The sequence below is a fragment of the Maylandia zebra genome, linkage group LG14 (assembly GCF_041146795.1).
Source record: "Maylandia zebra isolate NMK-2024a linkage group LG14, Mzebra_GT3a, whole genome shotgun sequence".
Taxonomy (NCBI): domain Eukaryota; kingdom Metazoa; phylum Chordata; class Actinopteri; order Cichliformes; family Cichlidae; genus Maylandia; species Maylandia zebra.
This window is the reverse complement of record NC_135180.1, coordinates 24462358-24483176: the sequence shown is the minus strand read 5'-3', so window position 1 is coordinate 24483176 and position 20819 is coordinate 24462358. Positions and strand designations below refer to the sequence as shown.

Genomic DNA, 20819 nt, shown 5'->3' with positions numbered 1-20819 from the left:
ACTGTTCGTGACCTAAGGCTTAAACGTGACCTAAACATACTAACAGAGAGTCTGAGATGTAACCCTTCCGCATTTTTTGCAGTTTTCCTCCACAGTCTGACTTTGGGGGACTGAATGATGGAGTTTAGATTATTTAGAAATGGCCTTACAACCATCCCCAAACTGATGGGAAGCAACATTTGCTTCTCTACGATCATTGCTGATGTCTATCCTCCTCTCAGTGGTGTATTAACACACATCTGAATGCTGCAGACCAGCAAACTGACATAGAGGTTCATAGAGGTCCTCACAATTAATTGAGTTTATTTTATTAGCAGCACTTGGCGAATCCTTTCCTTTTAATCCCTACGGAGGCAGTAAGGGTGTACTTAGTCTTTCCTCGCACTGCTTTGGCATCTTGGCTTTTGTTAAGTAATGAATCTGTGTAATACTTAATGCTGTGTCAATCATTTTTCGGTGTATTAACCGTGTTTTAGGACGTGGTAAGGCCAAGATTATTGTTATTATGTCCCAAAATGTAAAGCCTTAGTTCTCTGGCATACTTATGCTCCACATTTTTATTCTTGGACTCTGAGTTTGTTTGCATGACAGCTCAAAATCAATAATTCCTTATTTATCATATACTGGATCTTTGTGAAGCCCCTCGGCCTCTGTGAACATGTTAAGTATATCTCCGCTCACTGTCATCACACAGCAGATGTATTAATAATAAAATGAGTAAGGTTAACATCCCTGTGTGTCTCAATCGCCAAGTTTCCCCAAAAGCAACGGAGTTACAAAAGAGTGGGTGTTTCACCAGAGTCCACAAAAACTAAAGAGGAAAGCACAAATAGGGCATGTTCCCAGACTGGATTACTGTGAGAAGTGATAGTCATGTTTTAGGCAGAAAAGAAAGGGAAAAAAATAACTATTGTTTCTTTTGAGAGGCTGTGACTAAAGCGACCTCAAGGTGTCTCACAGCCATAAACAATAGGGTGATTTATATCCTCTGGGCTTCTGTCTAATGGGTTGGACAAACAAGTACTTCAAGGTTCTCTTGAGGCATTGAAGATATTTAAAACTACGACGTGACAAGCCGAAAAGCATCTCGGAGATGTCGAAGCTGCCAAGAATCATTGTTTTTATAAGTGAGAGAGCAGCTCAGGAATGTGTGTGGGCGGCAGCTGAATCGCAGCGCCTACATCCCCTTTAACGCACTCTAATCTTTTATTTCTGCCTCTCACTCTGCCTCAACAGGAAGTAATGACACAACAAAAGTTACACACAGACATTTTATTTTTCTCCGACTACTGCACTACACTGTGGGCAGACATGTGATAAGGTGCGATTGGAAATTTGAATGCTTAGCACAAGAGCGAAACTGACAAACAAAAGGAACTGACACAAAGAAAGCCAGAAATAGGAAAAGGGCTGTTTTCTATTACATTTATGTTGATTAAATATTAAACAAGCCAGTGGCTGTGGCAGCCAACAGAGAGCAATAACAGACAGGGACAAAGAAGAATTGATCCCCAACTACTGTACTTGAGACTTTTGGTGATTAAAAGAAAAAAACCAAACCCTTTTATGCTGCCGGCAGCTTCAGCTAAGCAAACAAAACAAATGTCGCACAAACATTTAATACGTGCCATTTTAGTCTCACCTTGCAATTAAAACAGACTGCAATTATGGAAGTTTACAGCTTTTGTGGAGAAGTTTGAGTTCTCCTTTTAAACTCCACACTGAATGTAGGCTTTAAATTAATGCTTGCAGCACTTATGGAAAATAAGGAATGCCAACTTGTTCCCGAAGACTTGGCCAGCAAGGCTTTGGGAGCAAAAGAAAAAAAAGGTACGGGGTTAAATACAGGGCAACAAAGTGCAAAGCAGCAGCAGGAAAGAAGGCACTCTGCTCCATAATGGTTTTGCAGTCTAGCAGAGCAAGCGCAGCAGATAACTCACTACAGGAAGATTGTTCACAAGTGGATACAAGCACCAAAAATGCCACATATATTCTTCTCTGATTCAAGATAGCTGAAGCGTTTGTTATTTTTATATTCACTAGTTTGTATTTACATTTGACAGCATTTCAAGTTGATAATGACAGACGACATAATATAGGGGACTGGTGGTGGGAGGTCCCTGTGTGCTAATGAGAAGTGAACGAACTGAAAAAGCTGAACAAACAGCTTGCTGATCAGGCCCAATATTATGACCACCTGCCTAATGCTGTGTTGGTTCCCCTTTTGCTGCCAAAATAGCCCTGACCCATCGAGGCGCAGACCTCCAGCAGCTCCCACATATCCTCGATTAGACTGAGATCTGGGAAATCTGGAGGCCAAGTCAATGGCTTAAAATGTTCCTGAACCTTTTTTTACTTGTGGCAAGGTGTATTATCCTGCTGAAAGAGGCCACAGCATCACCATTGTTCCTTCCTTGGACCACTTTTAATAGAATCTGACGTGTGTGTGTGGCTTACAGTGAAAAAACTGCTTTGAGTGCCAGCTCAAACAGAAAACACTCAGATGGAAAAAAATAAATTGTAAGTTGTCACAGAAGATCAGACACTGATGATCACTGGTGTGAAACTTAGCTAAGTGTTTAGTACTGACTAACTTGTTGTGTTTAGACATGAGTAAGCCAATAAAACAAACAGCTTAGCAGCACAGTTGTGCGTGGGTCTCCGGCGATTCTAAAGTGGTGTGACGGTAAATGCGAGCCCCACCTCTCACCCATTGTCTGGGATGAACTGGATACGTGTGCCAGCATGAGAGCACTGAGCCAAGGATAAAGGAGCTCTGAACCAGTGCCATCAAAGGGGTTAAAGTGGAATCTCTCGGCCTGCAGAGCTATGCGCAGCCTTAACTGTCATCAGACCATCGGAGCAGCATGTAACGTGTTATTTTGCTTAAGTAGGAGTTATACCTTTGACTTAAAGTCAAATCCATTAAAAATCAAGAGAAAACCTCTGAAATGTATTAAATGGATGATATTCTGTGATGAAAGTTCAAGTGGCTGATGGGATTTTTCAAACTTGACTCTAGAGAGACAAGCATATGCATTTTGGCACTTGTATCCACTTTTGAAGGATGGTTTCAGTTTTCTGCTGCGCTAATCAGTACCAGTCTCATACTAAAAACAAAGCAGGCGATAGCTTGTTAGCTTAGCACAAGTTCTAGAAACAAGGGGAAGTGGTAAACTAGCTTAATGTGCTCACATGGCAGTGACATAAAACTGTCAGCAAGGAAGTGACCAAGATGTTAAAAGATGACAGAAACAGCTGTAAACTGTGCTACACGATCCTCAAAGTTCCTCTTCCGTTTTCACCTGAACCGTGCTATCCTGCGGCTCCAACTGCGGGTTCTGGCTCTCGCTGACGAGCATATTGAATTGCAAGTCACTGTAATGGGAAAAGTCCTGCAGGAAGCCGGAGTTCTGGTTGAAGTTCATATCCACATTAGCAAAGGGGGAGGCAGTGATGTCCAAGTTGCCAGGCACGAGTGAGGAGAAGTTTGGGTTATTGAAGACCTCCCAAAATTCAGGCATGTCTACCAACTGGTTGTAAACGGCCGCCTCGTCTGTGTTTGAATCGACTGGATTGCAGTAACGCGGTTCCGCCGCAGCAGGTGTGCCGGGCAGGACAGGGTGCGACCGCTCTTGTGGCGACATCATGTTTTGGGCCTCTGGGAGGAACTGGATGACCTGATCTGAGGCAGGTGCGCTCTTGGCTGAAACAGATTACGTTACAGAGAAAACAAAGCTGTTAGAAACATGATGAATGGTCAGTTATTAGACGGAGGTCTTTGTACCTGGATTGTGACATGTGATTCTCAACCTTTTTTAAAAAGCACACACACACAGCTGCCAGTCTTGAAAAAGGTCTTCACTGAGATTACGGGAGGAGAAGTGCAGAGCCAGCTGTGTGATCATTTTGAAAGGTGTTTGTCTCATTGTTAATCTGTAGTACTTTATGCCACAAGGACTGTTTTGCCTTGTTTATATCAGTCAGACCAGGCTATGAAATGGAAATAACTGTGTGAAAAACCTCCAAAACAACCCCACAGCTGAGTCGACATCAACCAAAACTAGCCTTCATGAAGGTGGAACTTGCTGCTCTTTAGTTTTAACCTTTTGTACAGTTTACCTGTTGCTTTTAACCCCTTTGTGCTTTTATTACACACCATCTTTATCTTGTTTGGTGTATCTATATATGTATAACACATAAAACTAGTCTATCTTCATGTGATAATCAGTCATAGAAATGACATGTCACATAAGGAGTATTTGTGGCTGACCACTTCCTCTTTTGTCATGTCTGTGTATTCCAGTGGTCGATTTTGGCATTTTTGGCAAATGTCATGTTAGCATGTGATCTGTTCTTCATCATGCAGTGATGAGTAGACAGAAAATGATTAAGTGTGATTTTTTTTTTGAAGGGCATTGTGATTCGTCCCAATTACAGAAGCTGCCATGTGTCTAATAGTGCATCTTCACAGCAGACGTGTTGACTCTTAGTAGGTGTGGTTAATGGCACAAACACCAACTCAACTGTTCCACTGAGGTTTCTGTAATTTACCAAGTGAGCATGACCAAGACGCCCTTTTTTTCCAGAGGAAAATAAATGAATGGCTCACTTGCACCTCGTTTCCACCAATGCAGTGCTGGTGTGGAGCTGGTGTGGGGGGCTTTCTCAGGAAAAAAAAGCTTTGAGACCCAAACGCTACTAGCAGGTGTTGGAGTAATTTCCATGCAAAAAAATAAATAAAAAATGCATCTGCTAGTCATGGGTGAAATTCCTGCACACTTAATTTTGTTTCAGTTTTGGTGTCAGCAATTCTGTGGCACCAACCTGGGCCACAATGCCACCGGCCCTTTTTCAGGGGAAATATGTGGAACAGGTTCTAGATTATGGACTGGTCCTGCATCAGTGGAAAAGGGGCTTTGCGGTTCTTGAAGTCAGGCAGATAGACTACAGTTTAAACCTGGATTTTGAGAAGACTGGCTATCATTTAACAAGCAGTTTGAACATGATTGTGAATAGCTTTAATCTGGACTGAGTGTCAAGTTAAAATAAAAATAATTGTATTCACTTAAAGGTACTTTATGCTTTTTGCATGATGAAATCCAAAAAGTTTAGATTTAAAATGTTGGTTTGCTGTGCTTTTCCTGTTGTATTAAGTCACAATATTTTGAGTGAGAATATGTAAACATGGAGCCAGAGAGGTGGCACACCCCAGTCAAACAGTTCACATGCTGAATTGTAAAAACACAAAGATCAAACTGACAGTCTGAACCTCACCTGTCACACAGGGCTTCTCCTTGAGGTTCACCTCTGACTTTAGCCTTGTCTTCCGCTTCACCTCGTACGGGTCTGAAATGAGAAATGAAACGCTGTCAGTGTTTAGCAATAATCTGCTGCATCTGTTTTTTTAATTTGTGAGCACTATGACTGGTAAAGAGGAGAGAGAACTGGCTGACATGATGGAGAGAAAGAAGGTGGCTGTATTGCGTGTGCAGGAGACCACGTGGAAAGGCCAGGAGCGCTGGAGGTGGATTCAAAATGTTCTATTGTGGTGTACATAGTGCTGTGGACGCGCAGAGAGTGTCAGACAGGATCATGGGTGTGACGGTGGAAATCAGAGGGGTGGTTTTCATTGTTATCTGTGCGTATGCCCCACAGGTTGGATGTCATTTAGAAAAGAGAGGGGAGTTCTGGAGCAAGTTGGATCAAGTGGCAGAGAGTGTCCCCAAGGGGGGAAAGAGTAGGACAGACTTCAATGGACATGTAGATGAAGGGAAGAGAGGTGATGAGGAAGTGTTGAGTAGGAATGGTATCAAGGAATGCCGAAGGAAAGATGGTGGTGGCCGGTGACGTAATGGTGGAATGAGGACGTACAGGAAAGTATTCAAAGAGGCTTACAGTGAGTTGTATGTGAGGCTGGACACCAAGAAAGGAGATAAAGGTTTGTTTTGATTGGTTAAACAGAGTGATCGAGCTGGAAAGGATTTGCAGCAGGATGGAAATTTACTAATGAGTAAGGAGAGTGTGCAGAGAAGGTGGAAGGAGTACTTTGAGAGAGAGAAAAGACAGAGGACAGTTAATGAACATGAAAGTGCAGTGAGGAGGAAGTGAGGACAGCTATGAAGAGGAGGAAGAACAGAAAGGTGGCTGGTCCTGATGACATAAGTGTGGAAGTGTAGAGATGTATAGGAGAGAGGACAGTGGACTTTATGACCAGAAGAAGGAGGGAGACCGGCGGAAAAGTGAATCTACAGGGAGTAGAGATGGACCGATCCGATATTACGTATCGGTATCGGTCCGATACTGACCTAAATGACTGGATCGGATATCGGAGAAAAATAAAAAATGTAATCCGATCCATTAAATATCACGAAAGCACCTCACAAAACTTGCAACACGCCGTAACTCACCTCAGAACGTTAGCACGTCGGAGCAGTATGCATCACGTGATAGAGCGGCTGTGGCATGCTGGACCTGTCGGTGGTCTGGATAGCATTTGGAGCTTCGCTAGCAACCCGGCATTTCATCTCCGACAAAGTTATCCCCGAGAGAAGTAAAGCAAGTGTGTAAGTCCATCTCTGAATGTTTGTAAAGCATTCCTGCGTTAAGCTTAACGAGCGACTGCCTCTCGCTCTCCGGCTGCTACTTCAATCGTGAAACTGCTTAAATGATCAGCTGATCGGCTTTTCTGTCGCGAGTCCGTCTTTGTTTTTGGCCCACTTTGCACCAGAAAGAGGAAACCAGCGGCTGAACAACAGCAGCACGTTTAAGCTTGATCAGCTGTTGTTAGAATTTATTTAATATTACTTTCTACACCAGGATCTTTTTCTACGTAGCTGACGCTGGTAACTGTGCAGGGGCGGATCTAGCAAAGTTTAGCCAGGGGGGCCGATAGGGCATTAACAGGGAAAAGGGGGCACAAAGACATACTTTTCTTTCTTATTCTCATTTAAAATGTCTAGCTTTTAATAAATAATTATCTGACACACAAAGTTTTAATTTGATGTAAAATGAATAGAAGTCAATTACTGTATATAGTGACTATTAAGTCTAATATATATACCCTAGTAAGCTATAGTACTTTTTCCTTTGGGAAGGTACCATCTGTGCAGTCTGCAATTTTGTTGAAGAAAGATGTTGAATCTATTTAATATTTCTTGAAAAATAATTGATTTCTGTGCATTTTTTTCACACTGCATCAAATTAAGGTTGATTACGTCGATTAAGCATCATGAGGTGGAGCGTGAGGGGTGGTTCCCTATTTTTTATTTATTTATTTTTGTTGTTGCTGGGAGTTGGAACCCTATTAGTTAGGTTGCTTAATATTTACGCTAAGTACTCTTTAAAATACCAGAATAGGGAGGATGGTGTAGGTCTAAGTTTATTAGATTGATCAGTATTGCTGAACTATGAAATATTTTTTTTGTATACAGGTATAACAGAATAGCTTTAGTGTAGTTGTTGTTTTAAACTTGAGTATGAACTTGCAGACTTGCAAAATGCAGCAAGATATTTTAAAAAACAGTTTTGTTGATTAAAAAAAACACTATATCGGATTCATATCTGTATCGGCAGATATCCAAATTTATGATATCGGTATCGGTATCGGACATAAAAAAGTGGTATCGTGCCATCTCTAACAGGGAGTAGAGATAGTGGAGGCTCATGGATGTAGTGAAGGAGGACGTGCAGAGGGTTGGTGTGGCAGAAGAGGATGTTAGGGAAGTCCAGTGCTTACTGACCTGGATTGCGAGGCAGGTACTTGAATGTAACGGGCTCGCTCTCCATCTGGTCTGAGATGCGACGCAGGGCCAGGTTGACTTCCACTTCCTCTGTGATGTCTTGGTCCTCGTAGGGCGGAGTCTTAAACACGATGGCGATCTGTCGGTGCACGTCTGTCTGGGCAAACTCCCCGTTCGCCTTCCACGACTCTCGCCTGAAGATGATCTCGATGTCGTCTGAGGACCAAACACGCAAAGCTCTTTATTATTCAAGAAACATTAGAACATGTTTGTGTTCTCATTCATCCAGGTCATGGGAGTCTTTAACAAGAAGCTTCTTCACTTCTGGGAGTCCCAGGTTTTATTACATTAGGGACCCCGTAATGGTCAGCACCTAGGCTCATGGGACATTTGACTCCAAGGCCACCTTCCTGTTCGCCTTAAGAAGCGAAGAAGCCTCTTAATTAAGAATCGATGAGAAAATGTTTCAAAAAGGATCCAAAATACAAAGAAGATTAAAAATAAAACCTTTTTTTAGAGGAATCAAAACTTTTAATACTTTAATTCAAAATAATTAGGTCACAACAGTTTTCTTCTTTAGGGCACGTTACCACCTGGAAACCACCTACAAGTCCTCCTTCATCACATCCACACACCTCTTTGTGCTTTCTTCTTCTCTGACGGCATCTTTCTACCTGCAAGTCTTCACTGCACATGTCCAAACAAACTCAGGCTCATCTTTCTTACTTTGTCCCAGAACCGTCCAACCTGAGCGGTCGCTGTGATGAGCTCCAAACATCTCAGCATGTCAAACTCAGCTTCTTCCAGGTCTTTTCATACGTTTCATGCAATGTAACTGATCTCTCAGCTGCCTTCTTAACTTTTACTTTCATGTTGGTATCCTTCTGTCACAACCCAGTACCCTTTCTTCACCTCTTTTTCACACCCCAGTTGTTCTGGATGGTTGACCCCAAGTATTTAAACTCAACCACCTTCACCTCCTCCATCATCCTCACCAAAACACATTTTCTACTTTGTTCCTTCTCACCTTCACTCCTTTTCTCTACACAGGAAACCCCCACAGCTCCCCGTGTAGACCGACACATCATACGCAAACATAATATTCCACAGAGTCAGACCTCATCTGCCAGCTTGAGAAGCTCTCAAAAGCAGCTTCTCAAATTCACTTTTAACCAGTCTGTCGCTCCTACCACACACTATTGTCTCAGTGCACCCATGCATATCCTGCATCGCTCTCACACTTCTCTCTAACACTCCTGACTTCCTCATGCAGCACCGCACCACCTTCCTGGGCACCCCGTCACATGCTTTCTCTTAGTCAAGAAAAACACAATGTGACTCTACTTTAAGTTACAAAAATGTGGGTGTGTGTGGGTTGTTTTTTTTAATAACACAAACACAAAAATCTCATTTAAAAGTTAACTAAAGCTCCAAAGCCCTACAAGTAAACTTAGATTGTAATCAGGCTCTTTGTCGCGTTTCTGAATAGTGGAAACTGGACTTGTTTTATGTAATCTACTCCTGGAACCTAACTTCAAAAAAACTTTCCTGTTACCTTTCTGCACTTTGTCACACAACATGTAGACCTCCGTCTTGCCAGTGCAGGGACCTTCATACAGGTTCAAATGGGTGATCTTCAGCTGTGATGTAGTTGTTGCCTCTGGAATTAAAAAAAACATGCACGACAAAGCGTGAGAATAGGGAAGTACGCTGCCTTATTTTTGGCGCGCTTGGTTGACTGCGGTCAAGGCTTTTCGGTGTGTTTGTCTGGTTATGTCTTACTCTTGTCATAAATGGGCTTCGACACCACCGGGCTGAGATGGTCTTTCCTGCCGTCCTGCCACTCGAGCTCGCACTGAAAGCACAGACGCACTGAATTCATGTCCATGTCTTCAATGCCCTTCGAATGCCCGGCTGAGGGGAGAACAGAGACAAAATGGGTCAGTGAGGACAGAAAAAACTGCCTTTATATATGTGAATAAGATAAGATAAGATAACCTTTATTAGTCCCACACGTGGGAAATTTGTTTTGTCACAGCAGGAAGTGGACAGTGCAAAAGTTATGAGGCAAAAATTAGAATACAATAAGAATAAATACAGTACACAACTGTACAGAATAGAATAAAATAAAATACTATATACAGTAGAATAAAATAAAATAAATATACAATAAGATAAAAATAGAATACAAATACAAATACTATATACAACTGAGTAAAAATACAACGATGACAGAAAGGATTATTGCACTTAGTATTATTGAATGAAGAATAACGTGGAGATTAAGGTGCGGTGTATTGGCATACGTCTCCCACTCACTCTGAAATGGGTCGATATTTAGACTTCTTCGCTTCTGAAGTGAAATGTCCAGCTCTTTCCGCCTCACACACTGAATACCAAGGTTAGCGAAGCTGGGTGTAAAAACAAGGGGAACTGTTCAAATAAAATGTAAAGACACACCACGAATTTTAAGGTATCAAAATGGCAGGGATCGAAGGCGAATGCTCACCTGTGACGTCGGTTGTTGCGAGGGTTGAATGTGACAAAACAGATCCCTGTACCATTTGGACAGTCTTTACCCACGAGGCAGTGGGGGTGAGGCCGGTGTGGGAGGTCTTTGGTCACCAAAGAAACTGTGACGTTGACTTTCTTTAAGCCGTCGATGGAACCCTGAATCTGAAAGAAAGAAAAGAACAAGATTTATAGCAAAAATCCAGAATAAGTTCAGAGCTGTGATGCCTATTAATGTGATTTTCTTGATAGAAAACAGAAAAAGTTGTCTAAAGTTCTTAATTTTTTCCCTGACCAACAGACCAAAGCTGTTGTAATATGCCAAACTAAAGCAGATAACCCTGACATCTGAGAAACTTGGCTTGAAAAGAGTTGAAATAAAAGCCGATTAACCTTCTCTATCTGTTGCTCCAGGATTTTTTGTCTCTTTCCCCCTCAGACATTTTTCAGGGGCAGACTTTAAACAATAGGTTTCTAGAAGGTCATTACACATTTCCTGATGTATTACAATAAAAATATAAATAAAAGCAAAACTAAGTCCTCTCAGGTACCAGTTTCATCCAAAAACAATGACAGGTTAACACCATTGTTCACCGCTATTAATATCCATTATGCAACCGGACATTTCCTTGACTAAACTTTATATAACCTGGTAACCACCAAGTCAATGTGTGAATGATCGTGGCGTGTAGATGTGTGTGGCAGTGTTTTTTAGTAAGCAGCTGGGGGATATACCTCCTTGTATCTCACTGCACTTGAGCTGGGATTTGTGGGGACTTTCTAATTGATTCAGACAAACCACATTTTTTTCAGTCTCCACCCATTTCAGACAGGAGGGGTCAAGTGAACAGAGTAAACAGGATCAGCTGTGGTTAAAAGTGCCTAACTGCCTCTGAGGTCGTGTAAACTCCCCTTCTGAAACAAAAACTCCTACCTCTATCGTAGGCAGGGTCTTTTCAGTGTGGGTGCTGGATGCTCCCAGGATGCTGCCCGCCGAGCGTCCTTCACATTCATAGCGAAACCTCATGCCTCTGTCTTTGGGCTCCTCCACTATCGCGAGCTTGGGCTTGTCCAGAACACGCTCCAGAATGTCCGTGTCGCCTCGGTTCTGAGAGGACGGGATGCCGGAGTTCTTCGAGCTCAGCAAACACGAGGACCCTCGCCCAGAGGAAGGATGAGTCGATGCCATATCCATGACAGGGAGGACTGGCTGATGGGGGGGACAAGAGAAAGCAATTTAAAAAAATTGACTTAAACATATTTACCTCGCACTAGAAACTTCTGGCAGAAATGAAAAGATGCAGACAACATGCAACAACCAACCAAGCCTCACGACTGTCCCTAAAGGCTGGTGATGCACATCAGATGAGTCTTTTATAACCTGATCTAATGAGTAAAGATAATTTCTGTACTCGAAAGACTTCAAAGCAAATCCACAAAGCATCTGAAAGAAGAAACAATAGTTGTTGTTTTTTTAATTTTCCCCCACTGGTTTGTATTTATTTTATGTTTTAACCATTTCTTTATCATGTTTGTGATCTCGATGCTTTTTATTTCTGCTCTGGTCTTACCTCATGCCCCCACGGTTTCTTTTCCCTATTCCATCTGTTTTAGCAGGAAATGTAAAAGTCAGATGGCTCGACTTGATGTTTCTCATGAAAACTTAATTTACACTCAAAGGTTTTCTTGCTTTGGATGTACAAATGCAGTGAGTCAGTTTGCTGACAGCATGAAACATCTCTCCAGTTGAACTATGCCTTTAGATTTCCGATCATCAACTATCGACCTTTCTCAACACTCTTCCAAGAAGAAAAACTGAACTTCTGCAGTAAAATAAAAGTACTGGCAACTGCCAGTGCTACCCCTCAGACTCCCAGCAGACGCACCTGTGGTATCAATTACAAAATCCTACGTCATCTTGTCCTCAAGTTATCGCATTCACAAACTTAGGTGCCCACGTCACCGGCCTCGGTGAGGTGACGACAATACATGATCAGCCTTTTACGGCTGAGGAGTAAAGACCTGACAAGTCACATTTCATTCACTCGATGTGTAAAGGAGATGAAGTCACCAAGTCAAATACGCAGGCATTCGCAACCAGTTACAACCTATAAGAATATCTACAGTTTCGAAGCACTGACTCACTTTCAAAGCACAACTTCATAAAATCCTTTTAATAAAATGTTTCCCTTCCGAACGTCTAGGTTATTTAATTTAAAAACCAAGTGTGATGTTTCAGTATTTCACCATTAAAAAAATACAATGAGAGAAAAGTGTCAAAAATGGCAACAAATGCAATTTAATATCTCAGAATATTTCTAAATGATTACTTTGCATCTTTTTGTAGCAGCTCAGCTCCCATTTTGGGAACCCCCATGTTAAACTGAGACACTCTATATAAAGCAGCTGAAAGTAGCTCCACTTTGACAAGCTAAAATACTACAATGGTACTTTTTACACACCAGTGTGTCTGTATTAACAGTCTAATGATGTTACACGGTTTTGCGGTTTTACTGCTGAAAGAGCTTTTTTTCCCCCGCCTCGACATCTTCATAGTTTTAATGAAGAAAAACGACCTCATGTCTCTTGGGCAGTGATGACACTACAGATGAAGCATGCAGTGAAAGAACTGACTCATGGCGTGTGTTTCTTTTTGTTTTCTCTCCATACATGTGCTTTCTATCAGTGAGCAGAGTTAACCTCGTGCTCTGCGACTCCTCCTCTTGCATATGATGTCTTATTTTTTCCGTTACACCGCAGACCACCGAGCTTTTTCCGCTCCCACTCAAGACTTTGTATCTCTTTTTTGTCTTTGCTGCTTTTAGTTTCTCTCTTTCTCTGCAGTGCCATCCTCGCTCATTTGTTTCTGCTCATCGAGGCGCCTGATTGCTTTCTCTTACATCACCGTGAACCCAAAGTTATCACAAATCAAGTTTCACCCGACTCACTGCAGTCTATCTGCTGTAGCTAATCAAAAACAAAACAAAACAGAAGATAAGAACGATAATGATCAAACCTGCAGGTAAGAAAAGTAGTAAAGAAGTCGCCTCCTTTGTCAGACGTGTTGCTGTGAATCATTAAACCATCGCTGCAGAGATGTGGTGATACCTCTGCATGAGATCATGTTTCATAATATCCTGTCGAGCCCCAAACGTCTTTGGTCAAAGTGTTTGTATGCACCCCTGCAATCGTGTTAGCCCCCTCCCCAAAAGAAGAAAAGAAAAAAAAAAAGGACTGGACCTTTCAACAAAAGCCTGCTACACCGAGCCAGCAAACGGAAATAGGAAGTCAGCTCAGCCTTACGCCCTTCAGCCAATCACAGCACTGACACGGGGGTGAAAAATGCAACCTTTCGTCTCCGGTGGGTTTGGCTTGTAAACAGAAAGGATGGCAAACTGAAAGCAGGAGTCAGATTACAGCTCTTCCAAAATGTCCTCTCCACTCCCCAAGCCCACCTCCTCTATAACAACAACAAAAAAAAAAAAGCACAAAGAGGTGTGCCACGCTCCCTCACAAGCTGCAAAACCTCTTCAAACCCAGCAACATAACCTGTGCAGCTCATTCACTAAGAGAAGGCTGAACTACTCTTCTACCGCCCTTCATTATTACCCATCTGTGCAGTCACTACAGTGCCTCTCTTATCAGATTACAGTCTTTCTGAGCTCCCGCTGCCTGTAAACCACGTGCTTTCTGGTAGAAGCCTGACCTGCCGAGTTGCCTAACGGCTGCTCTGTGCCACACAGCAAAATAGCCAACCGTCTGCAGGCTGCACATGAATCATGCAGCACTTCATACCACCGACATTCAATCCTCACAACAGCCTCATTATGAGAGCTGCAGCCACCGCCGAGGAGGAGGAACAGACGCTTCCTCTGAACGTGTTTTATATCAACCGCCTTTCAATAATAGCACAAAGACAATATGGGAAATAAAACTACTGTTGCTAATAATAAACCGAGGGAAGAGCATAACAACCTGCCCATCTGTGTGACTGCTTTGCATAAACAAATGATAAGAAAACCTAAAAAAAACAATCAGAGAAGCCAAAAGCAGATTTTAACAGTTTCTTCTCATAAATAAAATGTTTTAAGTTTTAGCTGAATCCATTAACTGTTTTAATGTTTATGTTGCCCAGCTAAGATAAGAAAAGGCTAAAAATAAGAATGCCATCATTATTGTTATCATTGTTTATTAGTCATAACCTTTCTCCAGACAGCTTAGACTCCAGTTTCCTACCTGTTATACAGTCATAGCAGCCAAAGTGATTGAGTATTTACAAAATAGGTGCATGTACTGACATTTATTTCTCTGGCTCTTATAAATTAAGTATCAGGTATATTGATTATGACTTGATCTAGTTCAATAGAACCTGGATCGAAGTAATGAGCACAAATTTTGCCAAGAAAAAAAAATTGTAAAAAAAAAAAAAAACTGTAAAAAATTATGCCCCTATTCACCGCAGGCTGGCAGCTTTCACAGCCCACAGCTGATATAAACACCTCTCTGCTTGGCACCCTTGGGTGTTGCCAGCAGTCTTTCTGGGTAACGTATGAAACTGTGAAATGAGCTGGAAACCAGAAAAATCAACACCCTGCATGACACCACCTAAAAACAACAACAAACAAACAAACAACAACAAAAAACAAACAAACAAACCTTAGACGAGGTGCCTCTTGCAACCAGCACCAGCTTGGATGTCTGCGTTGGTTTGTGGATGGGGGTTGGTGTCGAACAGGGGAGGCCAGCAGGTGGAGGAGGTGGTCCAGGTAGTCCAGATAGGGAGGGTGCTACCTGCTCACTTTCTGTGATATATTCTTGAATCAGGTCTGTGAATGAATACAAACTGATGGTGAATCCAAAGTGAAAGTGCAAATGTGATAAAAATCTGACACCACTTTAGGGCAGCAGCTGTGCTGTTTCTTTATGTTTTTGGATTTGAAAGCAGAAACACTTCCATTAACATCTTTCAAACCTAATAGTATATTACTGCAATCTATTTTAAGACGTGGCAACGTGTCACAAGACACAGTGTGTCAGAATTTGAGTGGTTACCACCTCACATGAACCGTTTCCTCTGTTTTGTTTTTGTCACTGGTGCATGAATCTGTGGCACATTGTTTCAGCACTGCACCAATAAAAAAAACAAAAAAACAAGCCTGGTGCCATGTAGCCAGCCTCAGTTTAACCAGTGAAAGTGAATCTAGAGCAGTGGTTATCTGCAGGTAAATATACCTTTTGGGGTGGTTGTGGTCTGTCATGTCTGACACTTTGTCAGAAATCATGAAACATTAAACAAAGCAAGCATCTGCAGCACAGTTTTCAAAGTTAGATAAGAGAAATCAGCTGTTGTGACTTTTTTCACGTTTAATTTAATGTCCCAAATGTTGAGTTCTCCTTCTCTGACATCGGAAATAAGACAACCTAAGATTAAACAAGCAGGAACTCTGATGATGGTTCACGCCTCCTGCCAGAGGTCATCTCAGGTCACCGTAATGCCTCCCCGCTTCCGGCAGATGCACGCAGAGCCAAAACAAAACAAAACATAACAAAACAAAAAAGACCCACCACTCACCGAAATCTATAGAGTTGAGGCTCGAATAATTGTCGTCCTGCGGGTCAATCCCGGGAAGGGGTGTTGTCTCCTCTGCTGTGAAAAATCACATGCCTCAGGATGATGTCAGCGCTTTTACGCACAAACACACGCAAAGATTCAACAGGTTTACAAAAGACAACCACCCACCAGAGGTACCGTTGACCATGTCCATGTCTATCATGGCATGCGTACAGTCTTTAAGACCACTTTGAGGACCTTAAACTCCACCGTCGTGTCCTTGAATTCTTCCTTGAGAACTCTCCAAACCGGATGACTCTGGGTTTTTTCCGTCTCGGCCCAAACCTTCGTCCTGAACTCTGAAACAGCTCCTTAAACCACCAGTTAAACTGCACAGCGGCTCAGAGTGTCTGTCTGATCCCGAGGAGAAATGTCAAACCGTCCCGAAGCCATGCGTGGAACTAAGTGTGCTCCGCTTTTGTGTTTCCGGCAGGCTTCGCGATTGGCTGCTAGACGCGTGGAAATCCCCCTCCGCGCGTAACGTCACCTCACAGACGGGAAAACCCCCCCCGCGACAGCACGAACCAAACTTTTAATCAAACGGCGCTTTATTGATTTGCATAATGCATCATAGTGAGGCCAGAAAAGGCATTTTACCCTTAAAAGCCGATTTCCCCCCTCATTATATATGTAAACTGACCGCACGTATCGGCGGCTCGTCTTGTTTTCATATCGGCTTCAGCGCATATGCAAATCGGTTTTTAACTATTCAAATTAGCCTCTATCCCAGAGCTAATGCACCTATTTTTAGCACAAAGAAGTCAAAAAGCCAGCTCTTTCTCAGCCACACGCCCTCTGATGCATTTCTCCTGGTTACATCATGTCTTTATCACGTTTCTCCCGGTTCCTCCAATCAGGGAGAAGTGGGAATTTCATAAGAGCAAAGTAAAAGTTACAATTTCAAAAAAACCAAAAACAAAACCCCCTCCCATTAGAAACGGCGCCTCTTCTCCTCTCAACTTAAAAACTCTGACAAACTGCTGAAAAGTTACGAGGCGCAGCAGCGACACCTGCTGGTCGCCCAGAAGACAGACGATTTAAAGGAAATGGAAATCGAAAGCGGGGCGTTTAGGGGAAGCAGTGACTCAGCAGGGAGCAGATTAAAAAACAAAAATAAAGCAAGCCAGCTGCAGGCATGACCCACACGCTTCAGCCTGAGCTCTGCAACGAGAGGATAAGCTGCGAGTCCTCATATTTTGAAGGCAAAATATGCTGTTTGTTTTTTTAACTGTTTTTAGCTAAAACTTTATAGGCACACAGCATTTCCTGGAGGTCACATGTCTTTACTTGAGTCAAAAGTAGACCATCAGTGTTTCATGACACCAAGCATCACCTACACCTGTCACCGGTGTGCTCCTAACATAACAGTGTTTCCACTTGCCTCAACTGTCAGTGCAATGGGGAAACAGCGCCCTCCCTCCTGGTTTGGCACAATGACTGTAAAGAAGAAAAAAGTCTTTTATACAGTTGTTGTTGTGGCCGTTTATTTGAGGCTGGCTGCAGTAATCACTCCCAGTCTGTTAAAGCTATACGAGAGGTGAGTTGTATCTAGAGTAGTTATGTTTTATCGATACATAAAACTTGTTTTATCAACTGACGAACACAGTGTATGAAGTATTTAGTACACCAGTTGGTGTACTCTTCATTTGTTTAACACTGTATAATACATATGTTTTTTGGGACTGGTTTGCCAGAGGTGGCCCACACATGGGCACAGCACAAGGCCAGTTGCATACACACTGGTTGTCCTGTGCTGGCCCATGTGTGGATTACCTCTGGCAAACCTGATTTGGGCCACGAAAGGGCCGTCATTCTTTGCGGCATGTGGGCCATCTGTAGGTGGTGTGCAGCCATAGGCCAGTTGTAGAGACAATGCTGGCCCTGGGCTGGCCCAGAACAGTTTCAGCTCTGGCCCCAGATGTCAGCCTAATGTGTAACTTAATCAAGCCATGCAATAACAACATGTGCCAGAACATGCAAAACAGTGCAAAAGTAACATGCTGAACTCTGTTCAGACAGTGAATGGACTGATTCTTATATAGCGCTTTTCTACTCTCCCAGATTACTCAAAGTGCTCTATACAACATGCCACATTCACCTAATCACACACTTTCGCTTAACTGAGTGCTTCCTAACTACATTCATACTCTTGACATGCAGACTGGAGGAGCCAGGGATCGAACCACTATACCTTCCGATCAGTTTGTAACCTGCTCTACCTCCTGAGCTACAGCCTCCCACTGGCAAAGATGAGTAAACCCTCACTAGGTTTTGGATGAAATGTACACTCAAAAACCTGTCAAACCTGCATTTGAAACATTGGCTACCATAGCAGTATAGTATTGCAGCATGGCATTTTGGTCTTCTAATTTAAATAGGAAAATAGGAACATAAATAGTGCCATCATTGCCAGACGTGGCCCACATCTGGTTGACAAAACACCAGTCAGTCAGAAGTGCCAGCTTGATGCCAGATCTTCTTCAGGGCCAGACCTGTTTTCTGTGGGCCTGGGCCACATAAACCAAACCACAATCAAGCCAGATATGGCATGCCATCACATAGTGCCATCTATACCAGGCCTGGCCCGTATCTGGATGACATACGTCTTATCATGCCAGAAGTTAGCTAGCAGTGCCGACTTGATACCAGATCCGGGCCAGACCTGCTTGCTATGTGGGTATGTCATGTAGCATTGGAGACCTCAACCTTCCAACCCACTGATGTCGTCCTGATTGGTTGTAGTTGTTCAAGGACAGTTCCAACAGGTGTGTGTGACATTACCGTTGAGATGTATGGCTGCAAAGTTGTTGTGGCAATGCTGGTGGTTGCAGGGCAGAGTGAGGACCTTATTCTCCTATATTTAGGAGAGGAACACAGTAAGGCCCTGAATGCTGAAGAACTGGCTAATAAAAATCTGTTGAGTTCAATATCAGGCGTGGTGGTTCGAGAGCACGTTGGTGATTAGATTGGAGCTGTCAAGCTAAAGAGAGCTGTCACATTGGAGCCACCGACAGAACACCTAGTTTGGGGCAGGCTGCAGCTAATCAATAGTGGGGAGGTGGTCTTTGCTGTAGTTATAGAACCCACAGGCTCAAGGTCCAGGCCAAGATCGGTTATGGTTGGAAGAACTGTGGCATATCTAAAAAGTGATAGATGGGTCCCTGTAAAAGTGTTGAACCCCTTTGACAAGCCAGTGAGCCTAAAATGCATCTTCACAGGAAGTGACAAGTTGTGGTAGCCCCTTACATGCAGTGCTACAAAATCTGGGGCTATCTGATATTGAAATTGATTCACGTGCAGTTTCACCAGCTGGCAAAGAGAAACTAGTTGGCTTCATAGCACAGTTTGTGTCCATCTTCTCAAGAGACGAGCTTGCCTACATCGAATTCGAGTTGTGGATGACAAACCATTCCGGTTGCCATGCCAACATGTGCCACCAACTAAGACAAATTTATGACAAACTACCACAGAATGAAATGGAGGAACGGGGAATTATTCAGAAATCTTGCAGTGTGTTTGCATCACCATTGGTCTTAGTTTGGAAGAATTCTGGTGAGTTGAGAATATGTAATGACTTCCGCTGACTTAATGCTACAACTGTCAAAGATGCCCAGCCATTTCCGCTTTTGGCCAATGCGTTGGCTGCTATAGGAGGAAACGCATTATTTTCTACAATGGACCTGACTTCAGGTTATTATAATGTGGAGCTGCATGAGCAGGACCGTAAGTACACCGAATTTACGTCACCATTTGGATTATACGAATATAATCATATGCCACAAGGATTGTGCAACAGTCCAGCGACCTTCATGAGGATGACGTTAGCCATTTTCAGAGATCAGACCTTTCTCAGTGTGCTATGTTGTCTTGACGATGTCCTGGTTTGTGCTGCCACAGAAGAAGTGGCACTGGAGCACTTGCAAGTGGTTTTCCAGAGACCACAGGTTTACAATCTCAAGTTGGCTCCAAAGAAGTCCCATTTTCTGAGACAGTCTATGAAATTCCTGGGACACATTGTCAATGCTGATGGAATAAGGTCATCCATTACATCCCTTGTAGAGGCAACCCTATATGGAAGAGGGTACAAGTGTTCCGACCCCAGGCGGTGACCAGTTTGTCATTTTTCAGTGCAGCTGTTGCACAGGCTGAGGTGGGAGCTGTTCTCCAGGGCCATAGTAAACATGAGTCAAAAGTGTGGCCACATTCTCTTCTCCTGTCTCAATTCTCTCAGTCTGTGCTTACACCGAACTGGTCTGAATCTGAATCCTTCTTACAAGATGACCTAGTGGGACACATGATGATGTGCTGTGCAGAGTGATCTCCTATGTGGAATGTGGGCGGAGACCATCAAGGAAAGAGTGGGCCAAAGAAGCAGCCGATACAAAGAAACTTCTAAAGGCTTGGGACAAGTTGATCATAAGAGATAGTTTACTGGATCGAGTCTTTAAGACCTACCTGTATGTTGTTCCGTCAACCGTGCATCCTGCTGTACTAAAAGGTGTCCATGATGAAGCAGGTCACCAGGGCCACCAAGGAACGGCACAAAAATATTTTTGGAGGATTCAGCAAACAAATCAGTGGATGTGCTTGTGGTCATAAACAACTTTCCAAAGATGGCTCAGGCCTTTCTAATCAGCCTTAATCAGTCTGCTAAGGCAGTAGCGCACCAACTCTGGCATAACTACTTCTGCATCTATGGCTTTCCAAAACGCTGACCGCAGTGTCATTAGCTGCTGAACGCAGTGACCCCTGCTGACTGCAAGTTTCCTCAACCCTATAAACAGTACATTTGCACAATAACTGAAACTAGCCCACTGAATGAACAATAAGTTGTGAGGTCAGGTCCTTGATCATTAATATGCATCCACTGGAGCACAAACCGGGTGTCATCAGGACACCACAGCATAGAACGAACACCATCCCCATAGACACAGCAGCCAGGGAAGCAGAAGAAC

General features: G+C 43.1%; 1 protein-coding gene across 3 annotated transcripts; it reads right to left on the bottom strand.

Annotated features, from left to right (window-relative positions):
- Positions 1-1257: 1257 nt before the first annotated feature.
- relb (v-rel avian reticuloendotheliosis viral oncogene homolog B) lies at positions 1258-20628 on the bottom strand. 3 transcript variants are annotated; one of them, XM_004543588.5, is made up of 11 exons: positions 15994-20628; positions 15826-15900; positions 14910-15079; positions 11188-11463; positions 10252-10418; positions 10062-10153; positions 9525-9656; positions 9298-9402; positions 7743-7958; positions 5278-5349; positions 1258-3706 (listed from the first exon to the last, which is right to left on the bottom strand). In XM_004543588.5, the coding sequence occupies exons 1-11, from the start codon at positions 16025-16027 to the stop codon at positions 3282-3284; spliced, it is 1764 nt and encodes a 587-aa protein (XP_004543645.2). In that variant the 5' UTR covers positions 16028-20628; the 3' UTR covers positions 1258-3281. The 3 variants fall into 3 exon arrangements, with proteins under 3 accessions (XP_004543645.2, XP_012772565.2, XP_004543646.2); XM_012917111.4 differs by having other exon boundaries at positions 15826-15897; XM_004543589.6 differs by lacking the exons at positions 14910-15079; positions 15826-15900; positions 15994-20628 and adding an exon at positions 13270-13526.
- Positions 20629-20819: the final 191 nt, after the last annotated feature.

Bases quoted from the DNA above. Each gene is read 5' to 3' on its own strand.
- relb (XM_004543588.5), bottom strand. From the start codon at position 16,027: ATGATAGACATGGACATGGTCAACGGTACCTCTG. The intron at 15,901-15,993 runs GTGGGTGGTTGT...GATTTTTCACAG, and splicing joins CATGGTCAACGGTACCTCTG to CAGAGGAGACAACACCCCTT. The intron at 3,707-5,277 runs GTGAGGTTCAGA...AATCTGTTTCAG, and splicing joins GGAGAAGCCCTGTGTGACAG to CCAAGAGCGCACCTGCCTCA.